Source organism: Eptatretus burgeri, chromosome 9, assembly GCF_056783735.1.
Source record: "Eptatretus burgeri isolate ZD-2024b chromosome 9, Ebu_testis_v1, whole genome shotgun sequence".
Lineage (NCBI taxonomy): Eukaryota > Metazoa > Chordata > Myxini > Myxiniformes > Myxinidae > Eptatretus > Eptatretus burgeri.
Genome location: NC_140969.1, coordinates 66,478,411 through 66,504,086, shown reverse-complemented (window position 1 = coordinate 66,504,086; position 25,676 = coordinate 66,478,411). Strand labels below are relative to the sequence as shown.

The following is a 25,676-nucleotide window of genomic DNA, read 5'->3' as shown; positions in this document are numbered from 1 at the left end:
AGGAGCTCCGACCTGTGCCAAAGTGGGTGGGCAACTGAGACGGTTTCTGGTCCCGGAGCCTGGCAGGGTGTGGCTCGGACTGCTGTGGCCCAATAAAGGAGCAGGATTTGGGCCACAATGTGTCACTTTCCAGTCACCACCCCACTCTTTGCCCGGGGCTTATAAAAGGGGGAGCACAGAGCCATTAGACTCTATTCGCTCCCTGCTCAGCCCTTTACTGGCTCTTCGCTTGTCTCTCACCTTTTCGCTTAACTCCCTGTCTCGCTATTTTTGTGCAATTGCCAGAACATGCTTCTTCTTTGAGAGCCTGACCTGGTGTGACTGCCGAGACTCCCCGCCATACTGTTGACGTTCCGCCACCCCCGTGCAGCCAGACAGACAACGTTGCTACGAGCCCCAGAAAAGTAATTAAGCTGGAGATAACTCGCCACATCACGAGGTGGGAATGCTCAGGCGGAGCGTCCCACGGAGGTGAAAGCTACACATAAGACCTTTACACAGCTAGGTTAGGGATCTTTCTCCTCATGCATCTATCCTCTTCTCTCTCTATCTACCCCTCTATCCTGTCTTCTTTGGCTACACAAAGAACATCATTACTGACTTGCAATCTCATTTTCCTCTGGCACGACCCCCCCCCCCACATTGCACTACTACACACCTCTCCCACTCACACACCTGAGGCACAACCAGCGTTCCTCCAACCTACCTCTCCCGAAGCGTTCTGGATTTCGTTGGCCTGCCGACCACACCAGGTATTGAGAGGTCGTTTATTCTCATCTGCTTTCTTTCTTTCTCTCTGGGCTATGTGTGCGTGCATGCGTGCGTGTCCTCGCATATATTAAGATTGTAGAACATATAATGTGATAACTCTGCTCTGTGTATGCTTTTGTAAGATTGCTTGTCTTTTTCCGCACCACACAAATTCCTTGTTATCCCCTGCTATACATAAAATAAAACCCCTTCAATGTGCCACATACTTTTCCTTGCTATTGTAACTATATGCTTTGTATAGAAATGTTCCCAGCTCGTTTTAGTGTTTTCTATCATTGGTCCAGCATGTTTCGCACCCTCGTTTAGCCAAGATGTTATCTCTCAACGATCTGTTTGGCAGTCCCGCTCCACTGCATCTGATCTGATCTGGTAAGGTGATCCGGTTTGAGCATGTGCGTACCGAGGGCGTGCTCCTCGGTTATTGGATCAGGCGACCTCTAGATAAACGGTATTTATTAGACTGAGGACCCAAAGTCACGTGGTCGAGTTATTGGTGTTCACGGTCGGTTAGCGTCCTGCCGCGTCAGTTATTCGTGTGCGACGGCCTGGGATTCCTGAGAGTCTGGTGGGAACCCGAGGAAGTTCACCCCTCGTGGTCTTTGCCTTGGTAAATAACACCCTGGGTCCGCAACAATATTATATGTGTGTATATATATATATATATATATATATATATATATATATATATATATATATGTATATATCTTCTCTTCTTCTTCTTTCGGCTGCTCCCGTTAGGGGTCGCCACAGCGGATCATCCGTATGATCCGCATCGTGATTTGGCACATGTTTTTTACACCGGATGCCCTTCCTGACGCAACCCTGGTCACCTCTTACGTCACAGGGATATGGTACACCTATTTTTTTTTAACCGGGGTATACACCGGCCCAGTATACTGGTACTCAATTCGCCGACCTCGGAAGGATGACTGGCTGAGTCAACCCCCTGCTGTATTAATTCAGTGGCTCAACGGGGCTTGAACTCAGGACCTCTTGGATCCCAAGCTGCTGCCCTAACCACTGCGCCAACACCAGGCTCATATATATATATATATATATATATATATATATATATATATATATATATATATATATATATATATATATATATATATATATATATATATATATATATATATATATATATATATATATATATATATATATATATATATATATATATATATATATATATATATATATATATATATATATATATATATATATATATATATATTGTTGGGTGCTGGGGGGAGGTTACGTCTCCCACCAACCTCCTGGAATTGTAGGCCGTCGCTCGGATAACTCCGTGGGTCGCTTAATCGACCGTGGAACGCCAATATCTCGACCGTGTGGCATAGGTTTATTTTGTCTAGATCCAATGTACCTAAGTAACCACGTGGTCTCTGGTACCGGGGATCCACGCCATCAGAATGCCTGGCCGAACCGGATTCACTCTACCAGCAGTGGTAAAATTACACCGACAGGAGCTCCGCCCCATGAAGCACACGCCACTGTCTGCCTTGATTGGACAGGGTTCCACGGCATGCCCTTCCTGGGCGGGGTTGCGGTGAAGCACACGTCACCGTCCGCCTCGATTGGACAGGGGTCCACGGCATGCCCTTCCTGGGCGAGCGAAGCGCTCGCTCAGTAGCAGGTTGGATGGTCCACTGGATGTGGTGTTGGAGAATATGTGGTTTGAAGATCATATAACCTACCTAAAAGGAAATCGCAACGCATGCCTTTGGTTCTCCCACTAGATAAAAGGAAGGGACCTGTCTCGCATATACTTTACGGGATAACTGACTTTTGGGACATCTGTATGTTTGTATGCAAATGGTTTCCAGATCCGTCACTATATATATATATATATATATATATATATATATATATATATATATATATATATATATATATATATATATATATATATATATATATATATATATATATATATATATATATATATATATATATATATATATATATATATATATATATATACGGAACAAAAATATAAACGCACCAAGCGATTGTTACTATTTTACCTCGAACTCATTAATACTAAATCTTCACAACAATTTGGTTATAGAATCCAGGACAATTGAGCATTAAATTTCAAAGAGTTCCTTGAGAATTCTGGCGACAGTCTTTGCGCTACAACAACCGAGGTGTCACTGTCAGAGTTCACACAGTCAGTAGCGGGTGTGTCCACCATTGGCGTCGCGCAGAGCGGTGCATCTCTGGCGCATGGACATCACAAGATTATCGATGGTGGCCTGAGGGATGTTTTCCCATTCCTCCTGGAGAGCCACACGGAGCTGGCGGACGTTCTCTGGGACTGCGTAACGTTGTCGTACGCGTCGATAAAGAACGTCCGAAAGGTGCTCGATGGGCGACATGTCGGGAGAATATGGAGGCCAGTCGAGGACATCAATGTCCTCCTCACCGAGGAAGTCCATGCAGATCCTGGCAACATGGGGCGAGCATTGTTGTGCTGAAACGTCACATGGTGAAGGCGCACAAACGGCACGACGATGGGTCTGAGTATTTCGTACCTGTACCGCTGCCCGTTCAAGTTGCCTTCAATGAAATGAAGCCGAGTGCGCTCTCCATGGCATGTGCCTGCCCACACCATAACACTGGCACCACCGTGTGACACCCGACGAAGGACATTGGCGTCAGTGTAGCACTCCCCAGCCCGACGCCAGACGCGGAGTCTGCCATCAGCCTGATACAGCTGGAACCACGACTCATCGGTGAACAGCACTCTCCTCCATCGTGCGAGGGTCCAGCGCAAGTGAACATTGGCCCAGTTCAGTCGGGTCTGACGCCGGACTGCAGTGAGGTCGAGTCCCCGGTGTGGTCGGCGGGCTCGGAGGTTGACCTCCCTCAAGCGGTTACGCACCGTCTGGGCTGAAATGCGCCTGTTATGCAGCCCGACAGTCTCATTGGCAGTCCTCGTGGCCGGTCGGAGTCTATCCCGGAGATGTTGCAGCCTCATGTGGCGATCCTGACCGGCGGTGGTCACACGTGGTCGCCGGGCATGTGGGCGGTTCACGGTGCTTCCAGTCTCTCTGAGGCGCGTTCTCAGGCGGCTCATGGTGGAGTGGTGGACATTGAAGTGTGCTGCAACGGCCCGTACTGACGTCCCAGCATTCAGCATGCCAATGGCGCGCTCCCTCAAGATTTGTGACGTCTGTGGCATGTTGACATTTGGCACCAGTCCACATTTTAGGGAGGCCTTTTATCGGGCAAGCTATAGGGAGTGTTTGTGTCCTGGTCACGCTCACTGACCATCACTGTCAAGCCCCATGGTGCTCATGGGAAGGATTACTCAACGTGTGAGTCCACACACTCCGAGTGGTCAATTTCAATGGGAACATCTGTCTTGAGCAAAACAAAGGAACCATTGCTCAAACATATCATCGGTTTGACCATTTTCCCATAATGGCAATCTTGACTTAGATATTTAGGTTGGTGCGTTTATATTTTTGTTCAGTACACACACACACACACACACACACACACACACACACACACACACACACACACACACACACACACACACACACACACACACACACACACACACACACACACACACACACACACACACACACACACACACACACACACACACACACACACACACACACACACACACACACACACACACACACACACACACACACACACACACACACACACACACACACACACTGTCCCAAAGGTCACCTTGGGATTTAGCAATTAAATAACATTTCTGTTTTTTAATAATTTATGATTATTTTTATACCAAAAGAAAATTTACAAAATGGAGATAAATTTGCTACATTTATGAAAAATGATGCAGCTTAGATGTCCTCCATTTTCGGCTTCGCAGAGACGGGCTCTTTCGACAGCATTTTCCATAACAGCGGACAATAACTCTGGCTGCAGCCCTCGAGTTTCTGCACAGATGTCCTTGAGCTGCTGAATTGTATGGGGCTAATTGATGTAAACACGCTCCTTTAGGTAACCCCAAAGAAAAGAATCTGGAGGCGTCAAATCAGGCGAATGTGATGGCCAAGAAATTTCTGAATTTCACGAAATTATTCGCTGTCCATGCTCTTTGGGTGAGAATAATTGATCGATGAAATTTAAAATAAAATTCCACGATTTTTGGTTCTTTGTTCAGTTGTGAATTTTTTCATGGGTAATTTTCAAATGTTCATCTAAATTCTGAAAGGAAAAAAAAACAAATGATTAAAAAACAGAAATGTTATTTAATTTCTAAATCCCAAGTTGACTTTTGGGACACCCTGTATATAATATCATATAATATATTTCACTTTTTTTTTCCTTTTTTTTTTCCTCTCCTTTGAGAAGCACCTGAAAGTGATGAAGTCTGTTTTCACTTGTAAACATTTTGATTTATTAGGAAGCAAAAAGTGTGGTTTCACAATTGGTTAATGTCCATCTGTCTTATCAGTTTATGAACAACTTATTTCGATTGAATGATATATTATGAACATGAATAGGAACACCTGTCTTTGGTTTTACCATACTTTGGCTCACAATTCCAGATTGCACGTGCACAGTGTGAATTATTTTTATTTTTTTTTTTCTATTAATTGTATTTTTTACTCTGCTTGTCTGGCAATCAAAACTGAAAATCATTCCAAACAGGATCCTTACTCTTAAGGTAAGGACCCCAAAATGAACATATGACAGGCATGAAGAACTAATGTAATATGTTTGGGTGGTGTAATAAACAGTGGAAAATGGCGGTAAAACTCAAATTGATTCGTTTATACAACTTTTACAATCTTTTTTTTTTTAATCATTATTATTTGAAATGAATTGTATACTTCACTGTAGAACACAACTTTCTCATCATAATACTTCCAAACACCTAGATTTTTCTAGCACAATAACTTCAATTTAAATAAATATTCAATCGGTGTTTGGGATTGTTTCTGGATTACTACAATAGTACTGTACTTTTGTATTTTTTTTTTCCCCCTCATGATCATCAAAATCTTTAGCCCCCATTGGACTTGGTCCGAAAGGGTGGGCTTATGAATTTGGTCTCGATTTTTCATGTCGGTGCGTGCGTCCACAACCATATCTCTGACACGGATCGACTTTGATTTGTACTTCGCAAAAAGACGGTACATGATGGTATACATATTCATTTCACCCCACCCCCACCCCAACATTAGATCAAAGATGGCGGACTGGTGTACATTTTGGTTATTAAAAGAAACCCGATGTTGAACACGTCCTCAACTATTTCTCGGACATGCATTTACCGATGTTCAAACTTGGCACGCACACAATGAATGATGGCTTGCATAATCACGTCCTTTTTATTTTTATTTTCCCCCCGATATCAGAACCAACATGGCCAACTGGTAGCCATTTTGTCCCCAATGATCTCTCGCATGCATGGTCTGATTTTTGTTCCAACTTGGCAAGCACAGTACATGATGGCATACATGAAGCCTGGTGTTGGCTCAGTGGTTAGGGTGGTGGCTTGGGATCCGAGGGTCCTGAGTTCAAGCCCCGCTGGCCGCTGAGTTAGCATCAGGGGGGGTTGAGTCAGCCTGTCATCCTTCCGAGGTCAGCGAAATGTGCACCAGTTCCAGTGTGTGTACTGGTAGAGGGGCACTGCATGATGACAGTCGTGCATCAAGAAATGATAGCTACCCTGGCAGCTAAGCTGCCATATGACCACCACCATGGCATTCATGTGTGCTTCACTAAATTTTGCGGTCTGATCAAAGATGGTAGACTGGCAGCCATTTCAGTTGTACATAAATATGGATTCGCCCTTTATCCCTAAACAGCAAAATTACTAAAAGAATGGGGGCTATGACATTTGATGTCTTTTTTTTTTATTTTTTATTATTTTTTTTTTACTTGTTTTATTAAAATTGAAGTAAAACTTTCACACCTGAGCTCCTGACCACATACAAGGCTTGCATCTGAGCTGACCACTTACAAAGCTTTTCATTTTCATCTGATGGAGTACTGCTCAGGTATTTAGGATCATTGGTATCTCACGTGATTATATTGGGTCCTTGGGTGTCTCACCCTCACCGCAGGCAGGTCGGTAGTCTGTCTTCTACTGTCTCCTCTCCAGCCTCGCCCCCCCCCGCTCTATTTGCGATTTGTCTCCCCCCCCCATATTTCTGCAGGGGACTCAACGTACACCAGCAACCCCCTTCTGGTAAAACTACCAAAAATCAAGAATTGCTGCTCACCTTCATTCTGTCATTCATGTTTTAATTTAAAAAAAATTTTTTCCTTCCTTTGGAACAAACTCCCACATTCTCTTCAATCCCACCCTTCCCTCCAGGTCCTCAAAACAGCTGTTCACCACCATCTCTTGTCTTCCCTCATCCAAAACCATGATCTTTTCTACCTCTGTTAATCCACCCCAAACCCACCTCCTTCAAATTCCCTGCTTTCCTTCCTGAAAGTCCCTGTAGTGTCCATCTTGTATACCCCATGTACCCCGCCCCATCCTTCACCCTTCCACCGATCTCCTAATGTCTCTGTTCCCCACTGTTTTGTGCGTTCCTCTCCAGCCCCTCTTGTCTCCTGCACCCCTTGTTGTACGTTCTTTGTGTTAGCTCTGATATGAGGCTCGATATTGTCTGTAATAAAAAAAAAACTGCTTGGGGTGTCGTATGCTATGAACACAGGAGTTGAACACGTTTCTGCTCTGCTTAAATCAAAATTGAGTACCACATGACAAGATTTCAAGAGTGGAAGAACCACAAGATATGTAACAAATATTTTGCACAACTAGTTGGTCTGATAGACCAAATATTCATTGTTTTTCACAGCCTTGTTACACATCCACCTGCTGTACTGCTTGAGCATATTAGCTTCCCTTTCACCAAGCACAGATGTACTTTGGCCCAGTGTGGGGATGATATGTTTATTATTATTATTATTATTATTATTATTATTATTATTGCCATTTGATACTATTATTATTAATGTTAATTAATGTATGCTTTGTTTCAATGTCATTGTTTTTGTTGTTTTGTGATTACAATGCCTTGGCAGTAGGATATATATGAAGCTGCTTTTTATATATAACTTAACATGGCATGAATTTAAAACATGGGAATTCTAACGGATTTAAAAAAAAAAAAAACAATCTTTTTCTTTCTTTCTTTATTTTTTTATTTTTTGGAGTTGGCTGAATCAACTCAGGAGGTCATGACAATCATTTTGGTGTATTATACTCCACATCAGCACAAGTAGAACTCCACAAAAAAGTCACACGCACACACACACCATCCATTTATAGCAGAAAATGGCAGATCATAAATGTGTATAATATATCTTTCACATCACAGGGGTCCAAAAGTTGTAATTTAACTCTTCAATTTTTTATGACTGGTATCTTTATACAATTTGATACATATTATTATTTGTCAGTGCTTCAGATTAAATCGAGTCGTATTTGTAAGTCGCTCAAATGTATGAACGTGAATGAGACCTTTGCATGCACTGTGTTTTCAATGACCTGTTTATGGTCGTCCAGAAACGAATGTGACTTGCTTGAATCTGGAACATTGGTGGACATGGACAAACTTTTAACCACTCATCCCAACTCTCTCTCTTCATCGTATGTGGTGTTTTCAATTGTCACCATGCAACTTGGCAGGGTGTTGATACTTCTCTCACCAGTCATGGTGAGCCACCTTCTCTTTTTTTTTTTTCCATGGTGAGCCATCTCACCAGCCACCAGCCATCAGCCATCTCACCTTCAGCAAATGACTTCTGTGACTCCATGGGACTGACTCGATCTGTGAACTTTCAAACCTGGATTACTCTCAATGGCAAATTCTCCCTTCTGGACTTTGTGATGACCAACTTCCCTGCAAGTGTCTCCTGCTCTTCCTCTGCTCAAATTGATTCATCTGATCAAATGCTTGTGAAAGTCAACATCTCTCTGGCTATTCTCAGAGAGCTGCCTCAACGCTGGTGAGTCTGGCAGTTCACTCGGGCAAATTGGCAGGGACTGCGAGCAGCAATCTCTCTATGACTGATCTCCCATATCTACTGCTCCTGATGTTAACTCAGCCTGGGAATTCTTCCACAGAAACCTGGTCTCTCTGTGTCTCTCTGTGTCTCTCTGTGTCTCTCTGTGTCTCTCTGTGTCTCTCTGTGTCTCTCTGTGTCTCTCTGTGTCTCTCTGTGTCTCTCTGTGTCTCTCTGTGTCTCTGTGTCTCTCTGTCTCTCGCACAGATTAATGCCACCTTGTCTTCAATTATTATACCCTTTTTCCTGCCCCTGGTACACTGAATCCTGTGGTGAGGCAGTTGCTCTGAAACTTGCCTTCTCCGAAAGGCAAATCCGACCGATGACAATCTCTGTGCATTCCAAAAAGTCTGCAACATGTGTGTTCACACTCATGAGAGCCAGAAAACATCTATTCAACCTCAAGAATGAACTTTCAAACTTGTGTGTTGTGTTGTTCGTCTTTCGGCTGCTCCCGTTAGGGGTCGCCACAGTGGATCATCCGTTATGATCCGCATACTGATTTGGCATAGGTTTTATGCCGGATGCCCTTCCTGACGCAACCCTGGTCGCTTCTTACGACACAGGGATAAGGATTGGGTTTCACCATGATTCCGGGCTGCCCTACACCCTCTCATGGCACGGCCCAGCGCAGAGCTCCCGTCATCAAGCGATCCTCCAACCCAAGCCTCCGAGTAGCCGGATTACAGGCGCACGCCACTACGCCCGGATCCGTGTGTGTCTCCCTCTAAAACCTGGTGACACCTTTTTAAGTCGTTCTTTGGATTGTGGTTCCCCTCCATCCATGTCCTTGGTAATCTTCCATCTGCTTGAAAGTCAGCTAACATCACTGCATTACAAAAAAAGGTGCAAAAACTTATCCCCTATCAGCTTACTTCCAATCATCAGCAAGGTCATGGAATCCGTCATCGCTTAAAACATTAAATCCTTCCTCTTCTCCAATGGCCTGATTTCCGATCGTCAATTTGGATTCAGACCAGGTCACTCTACCTTGGACATGTTGCTTCTGCTTTCCCAACAATGGATGGAGGTCCTCAATGCCAAACATGAGATCAGAGCCATCTCCCTAGACATCTCGTGCTTTCGATTATGGTCTGGCACCACATACTGCTCACCAAATTATCTTCCTCTGGTATCCAAGGCAATCTCCACTCTTGGCTCGCAGACTTCCTCTCCTGTTGCAGTCAACATGTGGCTCTCAATGGAATTCTCTTATCTCCTCTTGCTGTCAAGGCTGGAGTATCCCATGGCAGTGTTCTGGGCCCAGTCCTATTTCTTATCTTCATCAGTGATCTCGCTCTCTGGAAAATCCTCTATCTCTCTTTGTGATGACTCTACCCTCTGCTGTGATATCGCTCATACCTTAAACAGGCAGGTGACAGCCTCTTTCCTCTATTCAGACGCTGAAAATATAAAATCGCAAGCTGGTCAAACACTTGGAATATGTCTCAATCCTGACAAATCTCACACTTCCACTATCTCTGAAAGGGCTACCTGGCAACCCACCCCTCCTTACCCAATCTACTTTAAGGGGAACTAAAATGCTCAGACCACTGCCACGCTAATCTATCCCTTGATACGTTACAAAATAGATATGCCTTTTTCCGTTTTCCAAATTTTCATGCAAGTAAATTTGCAATTAAAAGTCTATCTTCAGATTAGCCGTGACTCCGCATCTGGAAGTAGGCCACCGGATTCATACTGTCTACGGGTTACATTGCTGTACGATTGAACTCAAACGGTGAATAATTTTCGATTTTTTTTTTTTTTCCCCAACTATGCCGAGTCGAAGCGTCCTTCGTGCTGGATTAGTAATATAAACCGAGATGGTTTCATGCTACACCAATGACTGAAAGACCCAAAGTTTGCCAGAAATTGGATGAGGTTTGTCCGAAATACCTGAATGTTGATCGGACCTACAAAATGTTTGTTTTTGTGCTCGGAACCTTTTACAGAGAAGTGTTATGAAATAACGGAGATTGCTAGATATTGTGGTTATCCACCACAATTGAGAGAGGGATCCATCCCCATGAATTAAGCGGAAGAAACTGCCGTCGCTGAACTGTAATACCATCTCCACCCAGCTACCATTACATGTGCACGGATGATTTGAGAGGTGAATCAAACACCTGTTGTTGTCATTGCCCTGCAGTTGCCACATGAGCACCAGGAAGTAAGTATCTCTTATCAAAACGAATTTCTACAAATCAAATGAACCACCGTCTATATTTATAGTGGAGAGAATGTATGTGTATTTCATCTACTCCGAGGGGATTTGACTTGGTATGCCCCTCAACCATCACCCCCACGATACCCTCCACCCTCCACCCTCCTCCCTGTCCACTGGGAAGAGACATCAACACCTCACGACATGATGCTGGGACATGGTATCCAGGGAAAGTAAGAAATGGGACGATCCCATAATAATCAAGACACCTGGTCAGCCTGTGAAGGTGAGACAAAGCATTTGTTGCCAATTTTGTCCATGCTATTGGGCGATGATGGGTATTTCTTCTGGAGTAATATGTAAACTGATTTATCAATGAATACAAAGTCCCTCCCTTATAAACCGCCAATTGAACGGGAAATCAAACCCTACTGAGCTGAAGTGATCATGTGACCAGGGTTTTCATCTTCAATAACACTTCTGCCGCATTCCTATGAATCGCTCGGACAAGGCTCAAGATGATTGGGCTCCATACCCCCCCCCCTCCCCGTAAGCGTTTCCATAAATAAATTTGCCTCCAACCGTTTGTTTAGAATCCCACTGATCAGTTTCAACATTGAGAACCTTCGGAATCGCTAATGACAGTGGAATCGGTATCTGAATCCAAGCTCGGTTATGCACTATTTCTCGATGTAAAGCTGCTGTTCGGATCAATATGGCTTCAAGGTGTGACAGCACTTGGGCTTTTTTTTTGACACTTTTTGATTGGCAAAAAAATAAAATTCAACTCCTTATGTCCTTCAAATTGGACTGTCATTAATGATTCTCAATGATTTTCAGAAAAAAAAAAACTTTTCGGTTGTGTTCCCCTTCTAACAATCCTCTTGAAGTTGTCACTCAAACTCTTGGGTCTCACTATCAGCAGTCATCTTTCTTGGGCAAACCACATTTCAGTCGGCCTACAATGTCGGCTGCCGATTTGGCATCCTCCATACAATATTCTCCTTCGGCACACCTGAACTCCTATCCACCTACAAGACTTTCATCCACAGCTTGATGGAGTACTGCTCTCTCCTCTGGGCTGGCTCCCCTGCCTCACATCTTGCTCAGCTTGAGTCTGTGGAAATCAAGGCCTTTGGGGTTATTGGAATGTCCGGTGATGAAGCCAAGTCTGTGGGCCTATCATTTCCATCAGATGGGTCGGTGGCCTCCTTTCTGGCCTTGCACCCTCTGCTCTTTCCCTGCTTTTGTCCTGCCATGTTTCTGCAGTGCACACGCTGTCAACCATCAACCCCCTTCTGATGAAACTACCTAAATCCAACATCACTGTTCATCTCCACTCATTTATTCCTCTCTTTAAAAAAAAAATATATTATTATTTCCCCCCCACTCCACATGTGGAACCAACTCCAACATTCTCTTCAATCTCATTTTTTCATTCCGGTCTTCAAAACAGCTGTTTGTCCCCAATCCAAAAAGCATGATTGGTTTTATTTTTATTTTTTTCTACCTTTATCAATCCTATCCCAAGCCCTCCTTCCAAATTTCCAGTTTTCCCTCGTGATGGTTTCCTTCTGTATCCATCTTGCCCACTCTGTGCATCCTCTCCTCGGAGCTTGCAGTCCACGCAGTTGCCCATTTGGCAAACTGAGAAAGTTCTCCATGTCCTTCATTGTGCAGAGGCACAGCCCTTTCTCTTGGGTACTTTTCCAAGTATTTCCAGCTTTTATAAGCTTTGTGAGCCATTTTAGGTAACGCACATATGCTTTATGGTGCCCTGAACATCACTGTTTCTCGTGGTTTCTGTGCATGCATACTGAGCGTTCTGTGGTGGATTGTGTCATTTCAAAAGTCATGTATTGCTTCGGCTGGCGTCGTTTCCTGCTTTACACTGCCCAGTGCTTCACCACACCAGCTGCACTGACCAATCACTGCTTTCCTTGTAAGAATGTTGCCTTTGGGGCTGGGAGACATTGAGAATCAAAATGTCCGCTCGTAGGTTTGTTTGTTTGTTTATTTACTTATTTATTTTGAATGTGGCATGAATGTAGTTTAAGTCTGCATCGAAATGTAGGTGAGTGAAAAACGATGGTTAAATGTGTCATTGAATACACATTTTGTCCTTTCAACAGACAGATGCACTGAATTTGACTTTTAACTGTTACAATTCATGTGATACTTAAAGTTTTATGGTATTTACTCCATTATTAGGGTCAAAGTTTACTTCTGTTACATTACCCCCCACTCCCTCCCCTCCCATCCACTGAATTTGCTGCTTCTCGAGTGCACATCATTAACGTGTCAATTTCTCCACCCAGTTTGAGACGTTCATATTGGCAGCAACGTTCAAAATTCACTGTTGGGTGATTCTCCCTTAAAACCAGCACAATCTCCCCCCCCCCAAAAAAAAATTGTTGAAAAACGATTGAAATCAAAATTTCTGCACTCGAAATCGTAGCTTTGAAAGGTTGCATTTGTGCCAGCAAAAGTCGTACAATTAAATGTGTCCTAATCTTGCAATTTACCAGACTCGATGGTGTAATGGTTGGAACGTCCGCTTTGTCTGGCAAGTCGGTGGTTCGAACTCCGCTCGAGTCGTAGCAAAGACTTTAAAAACGGTATGTGCTGCTTCATTGCTTGATGCTCAACATTTAAAAGGATAGAGCATGGACAAACAACTCTGGGAAGGCAATGGCAAACCACCTAAGTATAACCCTTGCCAATAAATGCCTTCAATGGTGACACCACTCAGAGTATCCATCCACCCATTGGGACCATACTCTGTGCTGCCTAAGCAGTCTCCTTGGCTATTGGGCACAATTCTGGACGGGTCGCCACTCCGACACAGGATACCAGCATGCTGGCACTCATTTTGCCGACCTCGGAAGGATGACAGGCAGAGTCAACCCCACATGGTGTAAATTCAACAGCCAAGGGGATTTGAACTCAGGATCCTTGGATCCCAAGCCCACCACCCTAACCATTAAGCCAACAATTGGCATACTTGGAGTATGGTACATCAAAAAATAAATAAATAAAAATTTTGTTTTGTTGAATTCCAGCTATGACATGAATCTGATTCACTTCATAGTCAGTGGGGCATTTTTTTTGTAGAAATTTCCCTCCATGTGGATTCTAATGCTCGGGGGGGGGGGGGGGGGGTGTCTGTGCTTTATCTTCTATGCTGAGCATCAAGCGAGGAAGTGGCACGTGCCTGTAAAAAAAAAAAATAAAAAATAAAAAATCTTTCGTATAATGTGCCTAGAGTCAGAAATGAACCTCCGATTCACACCAGACACTAACCACAATGTCACAGAGTCTGGTTAATTAACATTTAAATATTGTGTAATGGAAGTCTTACAAAAATGGTTCATTTACTTTTAAACGTACAAGATGGATCATTGAAAGGATCGAGTCCACTGTCCGATTTGATGACTATAATATTGTTAATTTAAAAGTTTGAAGTATTTAACTTCTGTGTGGTAGTTGCATTATATTTGTGTTCCTTTTCCTGCATGTCCTCATCAGGTGTGATCGAGCGCTCTGCGAATGTTATTCTGGGCAATGGAACGGAGAGTGCCACCATTTCTTGCAGCCTCAATACAGCAGCGCACACTGTGAATGGAAATGTCTGGCTCAGGAATGGAAGAGAGATGCCTGACACTGAAGTCAATTCTTCAAAACACTTCATGAACTACACGTGAGCAAGTTCCATCAACTTACAAAATAAAAATATATAAAAGGGGACTATAGCACATTTGAACAAATTGGGTTTGAGATTCATGTCTACTTAAAACTTTGTTAAAATGGTCCACAATTGAATCTGCCATTAAATGTCACACACAAGGAAATTGGATGCAGCTGGAGGCCGTTCAGCCCATCATGCATGTGCCACATAATCACATTGGATCAAAATAACAAAATGCAAAATGTTTTTGTTTTTGTTTCTTTTGTAGGTTTTTGTATTTCTCCCCCCCCCCCCCCAGGGGGTTTGGGTTAAAAAAAAAAAACACATCAACCACATAACACCCCTTGACAAGCCCCCCACCAACCAACAACACCGTACACATGCACACAATCACCCATCAATGCTCAAACTACCTAAAAGCCCTGCCAACATCCTTATGCCCCTCTAGCTCCATATCTTCCAGGTACCTATCAAATTCCAATGGAAACTTATCTACTGTTTCTGCTGCCACCACCTTTCCAGGGAGGCCATTCCATGCATTAACAACTCTCGGAGTACAAGTCTCCTGCCTTACGACTGTCTTGACTCTCCTCTTGTTTAACCTCAAGGCCAGGGGCCACAGCCTATCACTGTCTACTCTGAATAATTCATCTGCTCTTTTCATGTCTTAAATGTGTCTATCATGTCTCCAAAATTTTGTCAACAGAAATCGGGCAGTGACTAAAAATATGACATCATGTCGGTGAGAAGGATCGATCCATTGTGGGATTTAGTCGGGAGGTGTGTGTGTGTGTGTTGGGTGAAAAGTTGTCATTTTCTGCGAACTTGATCGTTTGAAGGGATTGACCATAAATCGAGTTTGAGAACCCAGACATATCAGCTGGAATGCACCTGATTGTATCGGATCAACGTTTAGCAAAGTCTGGCTTGGTAAGCACTACAATGGAAGGCTGGGGTTGTATGCTGAGGCTGATACTTCGAAAGCTTGGTTGATGGCATGCTTTATAAGCTCCAATTGAAGATTTGTTCCGCTACGTAATCTAAACTCTTGCCTTTGTGCAGTAACCATGCAATCCCCCCCCCCCCCACCCCTTTCCAATTATCTCAGAGCCTACCATCTTTCAGAAGGGAACATTAAACTGACTTTCCTCCCTGTTTGGGTTAGATGTTGGATGCCATGGTCTTTCTTGGAAAGTAGGCTGTTGTGTTCTAGTAACCTGGTTAAATTTCTTCTTTGAGATTGAGTGGGATGTGTTCATTGATTATCAAAGGCATGTCAATGTTGAATTGAAATTGTGTGTGTGTGTACAGAGACATGACAGAAGTAAATAGACACCTTAAATTTCTTCTTTTCATCTGTATAATGCAGTTTTACTCAGTGATTTGTACTAATATTCGACTATTACTCGAGAAACGAGCTCCTGGGTCTTGTATGACAATTAACTCTGCCTCGAACCCAGGGAGCACACAAACTTTCCGATTTTCAGAGTACGAATTGTTGGCCATTCAGAAGGTGGAGTCAGCCAGCGTCGGATAGCTCAGAACCTTGGCATTCCGCTTTCTACGGTCAATCGGGTGATTGCGTAATTCACCAGCGAAGGCAAGGAATCCAAAGATTCCTGTTCTGGTCGACCTGGGCCCTCAGAAAGGTGTTTTCGAGCTGTGAAGCGGTCCATTGAGAAAACTCCCCATTGCAAGGCAGCAGATGTTGCAGAGGAGGTCCAGGTTAGCTCAAGAACTGTCGTGCGGTACCTTCATCAACTGGGTTACTATGGGAGTGCAGCTAGGAGAAAACCTCTTCTTAGACCAGCCAACATTCAAAGGAGAAAGAAGTGGGCTGACGAGATGACTACCAGACCCTTGGAGTTTTGTCGTACTGTAGTTTTTTTCAGATGAGTCCCAATTTTCTGACGATGTGTATGGGTCTGAAGACTTCCCAGCCAAGAGTTTTCTTTGAACCGATTACAGCCAACTGTCAAACACGGTGGTTTTTCAGTGATGGTGTGGGGAGCAATCTGGAGCGCTGGTCGGTCAGAGCTTGTGGAGTGCATTGGCAACATCAACTCTTCGATATACAATTCTATCCTTGAGGATGGACTTCTCCCTGTCTTCTCCACTGTTCATCGAAGGTGGAGCTCCATGCCACAAAAACACCAAAGAATGGCAGGACAGAAATGGGATCAAGTGACTTCCGTGGCCAAGTCTGTCTCCTGCCATGAATCCCATTGAACACCTCTTGGGGCCATATTGGATCGAGCTGTGCGGAAAAATTCCGGTAAACCAACATCACGGGCAGAATTGCTAATCCGTTTGCGTGAAACCTGGACAGAAATCCCACGAGAGAAAATTTCGGAACTTGTTAGTTCTACGTCTGAAAGAGTAAAAGCGGTAAATCTGCAAATGGCAAGTCTACCAAATACTCGTGAATGTATTAAAATGGATCGTGTCTGTGTCTGTCATCTGAGCTGAGCAATTGAAATAACAAACAGGATTTTTCTTCTTTGAATTTTACATTGATTTTGAAAGTTCCTCTTTAAGACTTTACTTCTGCATTTTAAACTTGAGTTTAACTATTTACTTTCTCAGCCAACACACCATTCTGTGGGAGAACCTAATTGGGTTTAGTGACAAATGGAATGTCACGGTGGGAGTCAACCAATGTCCTTGTCCACCTGAAGGAGAACACAAGGTGTTCAGTGTTCGGTGCGTCAGTCTCATCTCATAAACCTGTGCGAAATTTGTCACCAAGAAAATCCCTGTTTCTGGAGATTTGTTTATGGATGACGTCTACTGTACACTGCTCCTTCCAAATTCCATTTCCAGGTGATTCATGATGTCATCGCCGGGCACCGAAGGAAGGGACGACTCGGTTTTTATTGTCTTTTCTTGTTTGCCCAGGCGATATCTCGGCCACCCTTTGAGCTAGGAAGCTTAAATTTGGGGACAAAAGTGAAGATGCGTTTTGACAGAAACTTGTTCAAATTATTTTTTCTTGATTAATTACTTAATTATCGATTTTATTAATTCCTTATTTATTTTCTTTCTTATTTGGGCAATATCTCACACACCTTTTGAGCTAGGAAGCTGATGTTTCGACATGACTGTGACCAAATGATTTGGCTATAAAGGGGATTTTTGATTTTTTTTTTTTTTTGATCATTCAATTAATTATTTAATCTTTTTTTTAATGAATTAATTTTCTAAAACTTGGATTAGGATGAAACTGGTAGTTTTGGTATGCTATTTGCTGATTTGAGTAAGAAATTAATTTTACAATTATTATTAATTTTAATTATGCAATTAATCAATTGTACACCGCTCCCTCCTAATTCCGTCTCCACGTGCTGCACAGCAGAATAGAAGGGCACTCTGGCAATGTCGCACACTGGAGGATTTATTTATTTATTTGGCATTGGGGTGGTGTCCTTTACTTGTACTTGTACCTGTACTTGCGCTTTTTTTTTTTTTTTTTTTTTTTTTTTCTTTTTTTTTTTAGTATAGCTCAGAAAGAATGGAGTCGTTTCAGCTTTTTGAGATTCACTCAGGAAATTCTGAAGCACTGTCCAACTAGATATAATGCAAACAAATTAAAGGTAGTTCCTGTCTAACCAATCTTTTAGAGTTCTGTGAAGCAGTGTCTGATTGGATGAGAGAATAGCATGGACATAGTATATGTAGACTTTAAGAAGGCATTTGATAAGGTACCACATCGGGGGTTGTTAGCCAAAGTGAGGGCTTGTGGAGTAGCTGGTCAGGTAGTAATTGGATTGCAAACTGGCTTCGTAATAGGAAGCCAAGAGTGGCTGTGAGTGGGAGGATGTCTTGCTGGGAGGATGTAAGTAGCGGGGTACCTCGGGGATCGGTACTCGGATCATTATTATTCATCATTTACATCAATGATTTGGATAATCGGGGTGAAGAGTAAGCTTTCCAAATTTTCAGATGACACAAAGGTAAAGTGGATTGCAGATGAGGTGATCAAATTCAGGAAAGTATTGTTACTTGCGTAAATTGGCAAAAGATTGGCAGATGAAATTTAACCTGAGCGTGTGTAAGGTGTTGGGGATGGAAAAGAGCAATGAAAATAGAGATTACAGGATGTAAGGGGTAATTTTGGAGTGTGTCAAACAGGAGGATCTGGGGGTGGTAATGGATACGGGAGGTAAGCAGGCAGCATAGTGTCAGGAAGCTATAGGTAAAGTAAATAGGGTTTTAGGTTGTAATTGTGGGGGATAAATTATAAATCCAAAGAGGTGGTGTTAACATTGTACAGGAATTTAGTGAGGGCAATATCTTGAATATTGTGTAAAGTTTTGGTCACCACTTTTCAGGAAGGACAAATGCTATAGAAGGTTCAGCGCAGGGCTACTAGATTGATTCCGGGCCTGGCTAGACTCAGCTATGAGGAGCGCTTGAAGGAGACAGGGCTTTATACACCAGAAAGGAGGCGGTTACGAGGAGATATGTTTGAGATGTTTAAGATAATGAAAGGTAAAGATAAAATAAGTGCAGATGAATGATTTAACAGAGTAGACAGTGATAGGACCAGGGGCCATATCTTGAGAGTAAAGAAGAGGAGAGTTAAGATATAAGTAAGGCAGGGGACTTTTACTTGGAGTACTTCATGCATGGAATGGTCTCCCTGGAAAGGTAATGGCAGCAGAAACAGGAGATAAGTTTAAATTGGAACAAGTCTGAAGACGACGATGGTTCACGAGCGGTATTTGACTATGTAGATTATTTCAGAAGTCAAGGATGAGACTGATAATTTTTGACCAAGTTATAAAAATGATCAACATGATGTGGTACGAGTGACAGGTTATTAGCTGCAAAATGTCGAAAACCCGGTTTCGTTCAACAACTTTCAAAATTTGACCTTTGCATAACCTTTAAAGGTCCCAAAACAATGTTGTGGACATTAAAATAAGGAAACGGGATACGTGCTATAGCTTATTGGAGTTAGTTCGTCGAAGAAGGTCGAAAACCCGGTTCGATTCCCACAACTTTGAAAATTTGACCTTTGTGAACTTTAAAGGTCAAAGGTCAAGGATTATGACCTTTGGTGCAAAACTTCCTCTGGAACATTCCAGGAACACTATAATGTCATATAGGCTATATGGCATTTCGTACTCCTCGGATTATTATCCATACTTTGATGACATCAGCGTAAAAACAAACTTGAAGGGGGGCGCCACCGGCATGGTCTTCGAGATAGAGCAAAATGGTTTCAAGACTTTAGGTGGGGAATGACCTCAAGATTATGCATAAAAAATAGTCATCCTAGCTCTCAAAGTTTGGGCGGTCATATGATTTTTATGTCAAAATTCGCAATTTTCTAAATTCGTGACCTTGACCTTGGGAGGAAAATGAAAAATCGAGCTCCGTGGGGCTATGCAGGTGCCATTGGGCTAACCAATTACTGAAACCACTGCCAGATTCGACAAACCCCCTCGGAGAAGATGGATTTTTATGTCAAAATTCGCAATTTTCTAAGTTTGTGACCTTGACCTTGGGAGGAAAATGAAAAATCGATCTGCGTGGGGCTAGGCAGGTGCCATTGGGATAACCAAATACCGAAACCCCTGCCAGATTCGACAAACTCCCTCGGAGAAGATGCAAATTGAAATCGGCTACCCCCTAAACACACGTTTTTTTTTGGGCGCGGCTCCGCCCATAATGGCGCACCACGCACATTCTCAGGAAAACACAACTAGATCAAGATATAAACCTCCCACTAAAATTTTATCAGGATCGGATCAAAACCGACGGAGCTATGCTCGGGGCAGACAGGCAGACAGGCAGACAGACAGACAGACACCAATAACGAATATAGTGGTCACTTTTTCGTGAACCAATTGGATACATACCTGGAAGTTATGGAGATAGAGGTATCGGGATGTTGGCAGGGTTTTTCGGTAGTTTGAGTATTGATGGGCGATTATATGCATGTGTCCGGAGTGCTGTTGGTGGGGGTCTTGTCAAGGTGTGTGGTGTGGTTGATGCTGTGTGTTTTTAACCAAGCCCATTGCCCCCTCCACTGTGAGGGAAAAAAAAATGTATCTCAAAAAGAAAATACACAAACTTCAAAAAAACACAAACAACATTTTGCATTTTCTTCTTTTGATCTTGTGTTGATAAATTAGTGTGGCGTTGATGTGGCACCGGCACGATGTGCTGAATGGTCTTCCCTATGTCTGATTTCCTTGTGTTGTATAGTTGTCAGCCCAGAACTGTTAGTAACCTACACTGAATAGCTATTTTTCCAGGCAATCCTGATGATGGGAAACCAAGCAAAGAAACGGATCCAAATAAGACCGTAATATCCACTCACCAAGCTGTCTCGACTCATCTTGCAGGTGTTGAACACTTTCAAGTGGATGAAATGACTATTGGGGTTCTTGCTTGAGATGGATCGCCACCTTCGAAAGTTGATTGTGAAATTTGTCCAAATGAAACCCGTTAAAATGGATGATCCTGCAGAAAATGTGTGTTGCACACAGCTTCAGCATGATGGTTTCTGTGGGGGTCACTGACATCTCTGTGATGAAGACCTCATTTTTCCAGAAATTCAGAGGAGATTCTTCAGTGATGTCACAGGGATTTGATGCTGGAATTTTAATGATAAAGAAGTTCACTCTCGATGATCCCTTGTTGCTTGACTTGAGTGTTCTGAACCCCACCTATAAAGCAGACATGGATGACAACTCGTATCTGGAGGCTGGCACAGAGATTGGGCTGGTTGCATAAAGCATTCTTAAGGATCATTGCAACTTTGAATATTCCTTGAGTTTTTCCTTAAAACCTTCCTTAAACTCAAGGGAGAACCAAGGGAGAACTATACAACGTATTGTCTCTCGAGTTTGAGAAAGGCCTCCACGCGTGTTTCTGTCTCGTCCTGAAGCCAGTTTGTAGATAGCTTTGCTGCCATCAAGCTTTCGAACACTTCTTCCTATCTCAAATCTGATTGGTTGCCTAAAATAGCTTATGCTCTTTAGGATTTCCTCAACTCTAAGGAAATGCTTTGCTAAGGAATTTGTGTCCCTTCAGGGAAATCTTTCCTTCAGGATGTGGGAATTTTATGCATCCAGGCCATTGTCCTTCAGTTGATGCTGAACATCAGAAAGAGGAGGAGGACTTCCAACTTCTTGACAATTAGTGTCTGTGGCTGATGACCAGCGCCAGTGGAAAAGGATCAATCGATTCTGGGCAGAAGATTTTGCTTTGGACTTACCCAGGTTTCCCCCTGCTCATCCCAGGTATTCTTTCTTGCTCTACCTGCCCGGCAGCAATGCTCAAGGTACGCATGTCTTTTCCATGGCTCATAAGATCCACACGCACCACAGCTTTCCTGTAATGCAAGATCAATTGTGATGTAACTTCCTATGAAGTAAAACCAATGGCAGACAGTAGTCGGCCACCACCGAATACAAGTGTCATTTTTATTTATTTATTTATTTATTATTATTATTATCATTATTATCATTATTAATTATTATTTGATTTGTGATTTTATTTTTATCTATCATTCTTGGTTTGTTGTCTTTGGTGACTGAAAATACTCCACACGAAGGAACTTGTGTTGTTAATGTGCATTTATTATTTATTCTGCAACGCAGTTGTGAATGTGAGTGCACACTCAAACATTTTATTTGTTCAACGGACCATATACGGTTCACCTGTATTTAGTAAGATTATACTATTGGTGCATTCTTGTGCTGTTGTTGTTTTTTTTTATTTTTTATTTTATTATTATTTATTTATTTTCATGACATCATTATTAATTAACATTGATAAGGACAACTGACAATTGATAAGGACAAGTCAATAATATAACTGAGAGCTCTTGAATATAGGTCACTTATAAAATTGGTTGACAGGTATGTTTCTGGGACATAGATATTATTTATTTATTTTTCCTTTTAGGGGTAGTGGTTCCCATTTATAACACTGTATGCATTCTCAGCCACCAGAGGGCGATCATGAATGGTGTTGAAATATTCCTTCTTGGAACCCAATGTTGTGCATTTCCAATCGACCATTAATGTAAAAGAACGTGTGGATTTGACTAATTTGTCGCAGTGCGGTTATCTTCCTGATGAAGCAGCACTTACCTGGAAGGAAGGAAGTAATGTGTGAAATACTATTCAACCAAACCTGCACTTTTTCACCTGCTGTTGGGTACCTTTTGAAAAGGCATCTTAAATTTGAGCATTTGATTTGGTTTGTAATATATTCTCTGTTTGTTATTGTTGTACATGGTGATTAATAACTATTGAGGTTAAGGCTGCAATCCATTTATTCTGGTGGCCTTTGCTTCTAAATATCTGGACATTATATACTTCTGTTGCCTGGCTTTCTTGATCCTTATTCCAGGCTTTCACCTTTACCTTTTATTCCTTGTAGCTTCTGGCAGACATGCCGGTAGCACTTGAGTGTTGGGAGAAAGGGGGAGAGGGATGTTGGGGAAGATTAATTAAAGGGCATTTTGAGGTATGTATATGCATTGGTGGAACTCGAGGTATGATAACTAGCGGAGATGGAATTGAGCAGTGCATATGAGAATGTGAGCTTCTGTGGAATAATTATTATGCCACAATACATGAATATCTGGGGAGGTGGGGGGGGGCGGTGATTGAGATGGGCAGATTGGAAGTGACTCATCTTCTGAGTGAACTGCCAGACTTTCCAGAGAGATGTGGACTCTCAGAAGCACATGATTATATGACCCAAGACCAGAAAGGTGGATTTGCCATTGCCAGAAATCTTGGTCAGAAAGTTCACAGATTGAGTCTGTTCCTTGGGGTCGCTAAAGTTCCATGGCTGGTGAACAATTTACCAACACCCAACCAATTGGCATGGTGACTATTTAAATTGCATATGAGGAAGAGTGAGTTGGAATGAGTGAAAAGTTGGTCCATGTTGGAGAGAAAGATGTAAATAGAGAGTAATTGTTGGGACTGTACAACATGCAGACAAACATGAAGTGGGAGTGGAGGGGAAGACGCAGCCAAAGGTGCTCCTGGAGATTTGGAAGGGTACGCAGTACATGGAAAGGGAGAAATGGAGGTATTGATGCAAACTGCAACTCTGCCACTGGGATTGGGTTCAGACCCATTGAAAGGGAGAGACAAAGAAATCTCGGATATCTTTTGTGAGCAAGGCTTAAACCTGACATTATCTGCTCAACATATCAGCAGCTGCCTGAATTGAGAGATCTGTCAGATTGGAGCGGAGTCCTCTGATGTTGGAGGTCCACACAGTTGGGGACTGGAGACGGCACTTTTGGCAGGGTGAGGGACACCGTGTAGGTGGACTGAAGGGGGACATTGGGGATGCAGTGAGGTATATCAGTGGAGAAACAAAGAAAATGGGTTGGGGTGGGAAGACATGAGCATAAAAGAGGTGTGGGTGGTGGTACTGATGTGCAGGGGTTTAACAGTAATGCTGTACTCGTTACAAAATTAACTTTTGAGAATTTGAAGGGCAGAAAGGTGAAGACCAACTTTGCACGAAGAAGGACTGTGTGGTTTGAATGTAATGCGAGATATAGGCACAGGTATGCTGGCTGTTCAGGAGTGAAACTTGGGGGTTGGTGGGGGGGGAAAGAGGGAGACGGACGATCTTGGAGAGCATTTGACAGCGAGTAGTTGGTGTGGGAAGAGTAAAGATAAAATTGATCATTTAAAGGATTTATATAGATGGAGAGAAAGGGGGAGATGAGGAATGAAATCTGAATGAGTGGAATTGATGAATATTTGTGGTTTTGGCGAGGAAGGGAAGAATGAAGGCAAGGTTTTAAGGCAGGGAGAAGAAAAACAATTGGTTGTGCATTGAAAAATGGAAATCTGAAGGGTTTTGAAGATTGGAATGGTGGAAGAAAAATTCAAATTTACAACTTCACTGCAATATTCTGAAGAAGTTGAAAGGAGAGGCAGGTATGTCTGCTCGGTGAGTTTAGGTAACACTGAACAACAAAATTTTTTTACTGGAGATGTGTAAAGTGATTTAGACTAATTTGGGTACGCTGATTTCAAAAATCATAACCGTTTTGCTGTATCACGTCAGGATTTTCAGTAACAGAAATATTCCCATTGCCTAGAAGTCAGGATTTCAATGAAATTTACAAAAAATTTCTCTTACAAGATCATTTAAGTCTCCCTGGTTCAGAAGGTGTGATTCTTGAGTGTCGGGTTCAAAAGGTTCATCATCACCATCCTCTTCACCACTGCTTACAGCTATGTTCTGATCAGCTGGAGGTGTTGGAACGGGGTTCTCGTCATCATGAGGCACAGGTTTACGAGCAGAGACGCAGTCAGCGTACTTGATGTGACCTTTATTCTTCTTGTTGAAGCCGGCGATGCTTGTGCAGCAGAAATAACAATCATCATGATGATTCTGCGGCTCACGCCATATCATGGGCACCGCAAATGGCATGCTCGTGCGCTTGCCCACCAACAGCTGAGTCAAGGTTGTGTGACAGCTTGTGCAGCAGATGTGTGGTGCCCAGCTCTGTTCTTGGTCCCCCACCTTACACCCGAAGTAGTGAAAGTAGGCGGCCTTCATTTTCACTGCTGTAGATATACTTCGCTGTTGATCTTTTTTGGTATACCGACCACAGACATAACAGAAGTTGTCAGGATGATTGGTACAGGAACGCCTACTCATCTTTATCTGAAAGAAAGAAATATAACACAAGTTAACAACAATTGTACGAAATAGACATGTTAAAGACATATGTAAATTTCATTGAAATCCTGACTTCTAGGCAATGGGAATATTTCTGTTCCTGAAAATCCTGACGTGATACAGCAAAACGGTTATGATTTTTGAAATCAGCGTACCCAAATTAGTCTTAATCACTTTACACATCTCCAGTAAAAAAAAATTTTTGAAATTTGTTGTTCAGTGTAATCCATAATTTCATCATTAACAGATGTGGACAATATTGTGCAAGTTTTTAAGAACATACTTGTACGTTTTATGTGTTGGGTCTATTGTGAC

The 25,676-nt window shown here is 42.7% G+C and overlaps 1 protein-coding gene and 1 pseudogene across 4 annotated transcripts in view; one reads left to right on the top strand and one right to left on the bottom strand.

Annotated features, from left to right (window-relative positions):
* Window positions 1-25,676, top strand: part of LOC147020257 (neuroplastin-like) — a 58,823-nt gene that overhangs the window by 3,969 nt on the left and 29,178 nt on the right. For 2 of the 4 annotated variants that reach the window (XM_085895492.1, XM_085895493.1), the window contains exon 3: window positions 14,516-14,687. In XM_085895492.1, the coding sequence (XP_085751618.1) occupies window positions 14,516-14,687 (172 nt within the window). Of the gene's footprint in view, window positions 1-10,635; window positions 11,274-14,515; window positions 14,688-25,676 lie in introns of those variants that run through there. The other 2 variants (XM_085895495.1, XM_085895494.1) reach the window with 2 other exon arrangements.
* Window positions 9,390-9,530, bottom strand: LOC147020258 (signal recognition particle RNA; annotated as a pseudogene).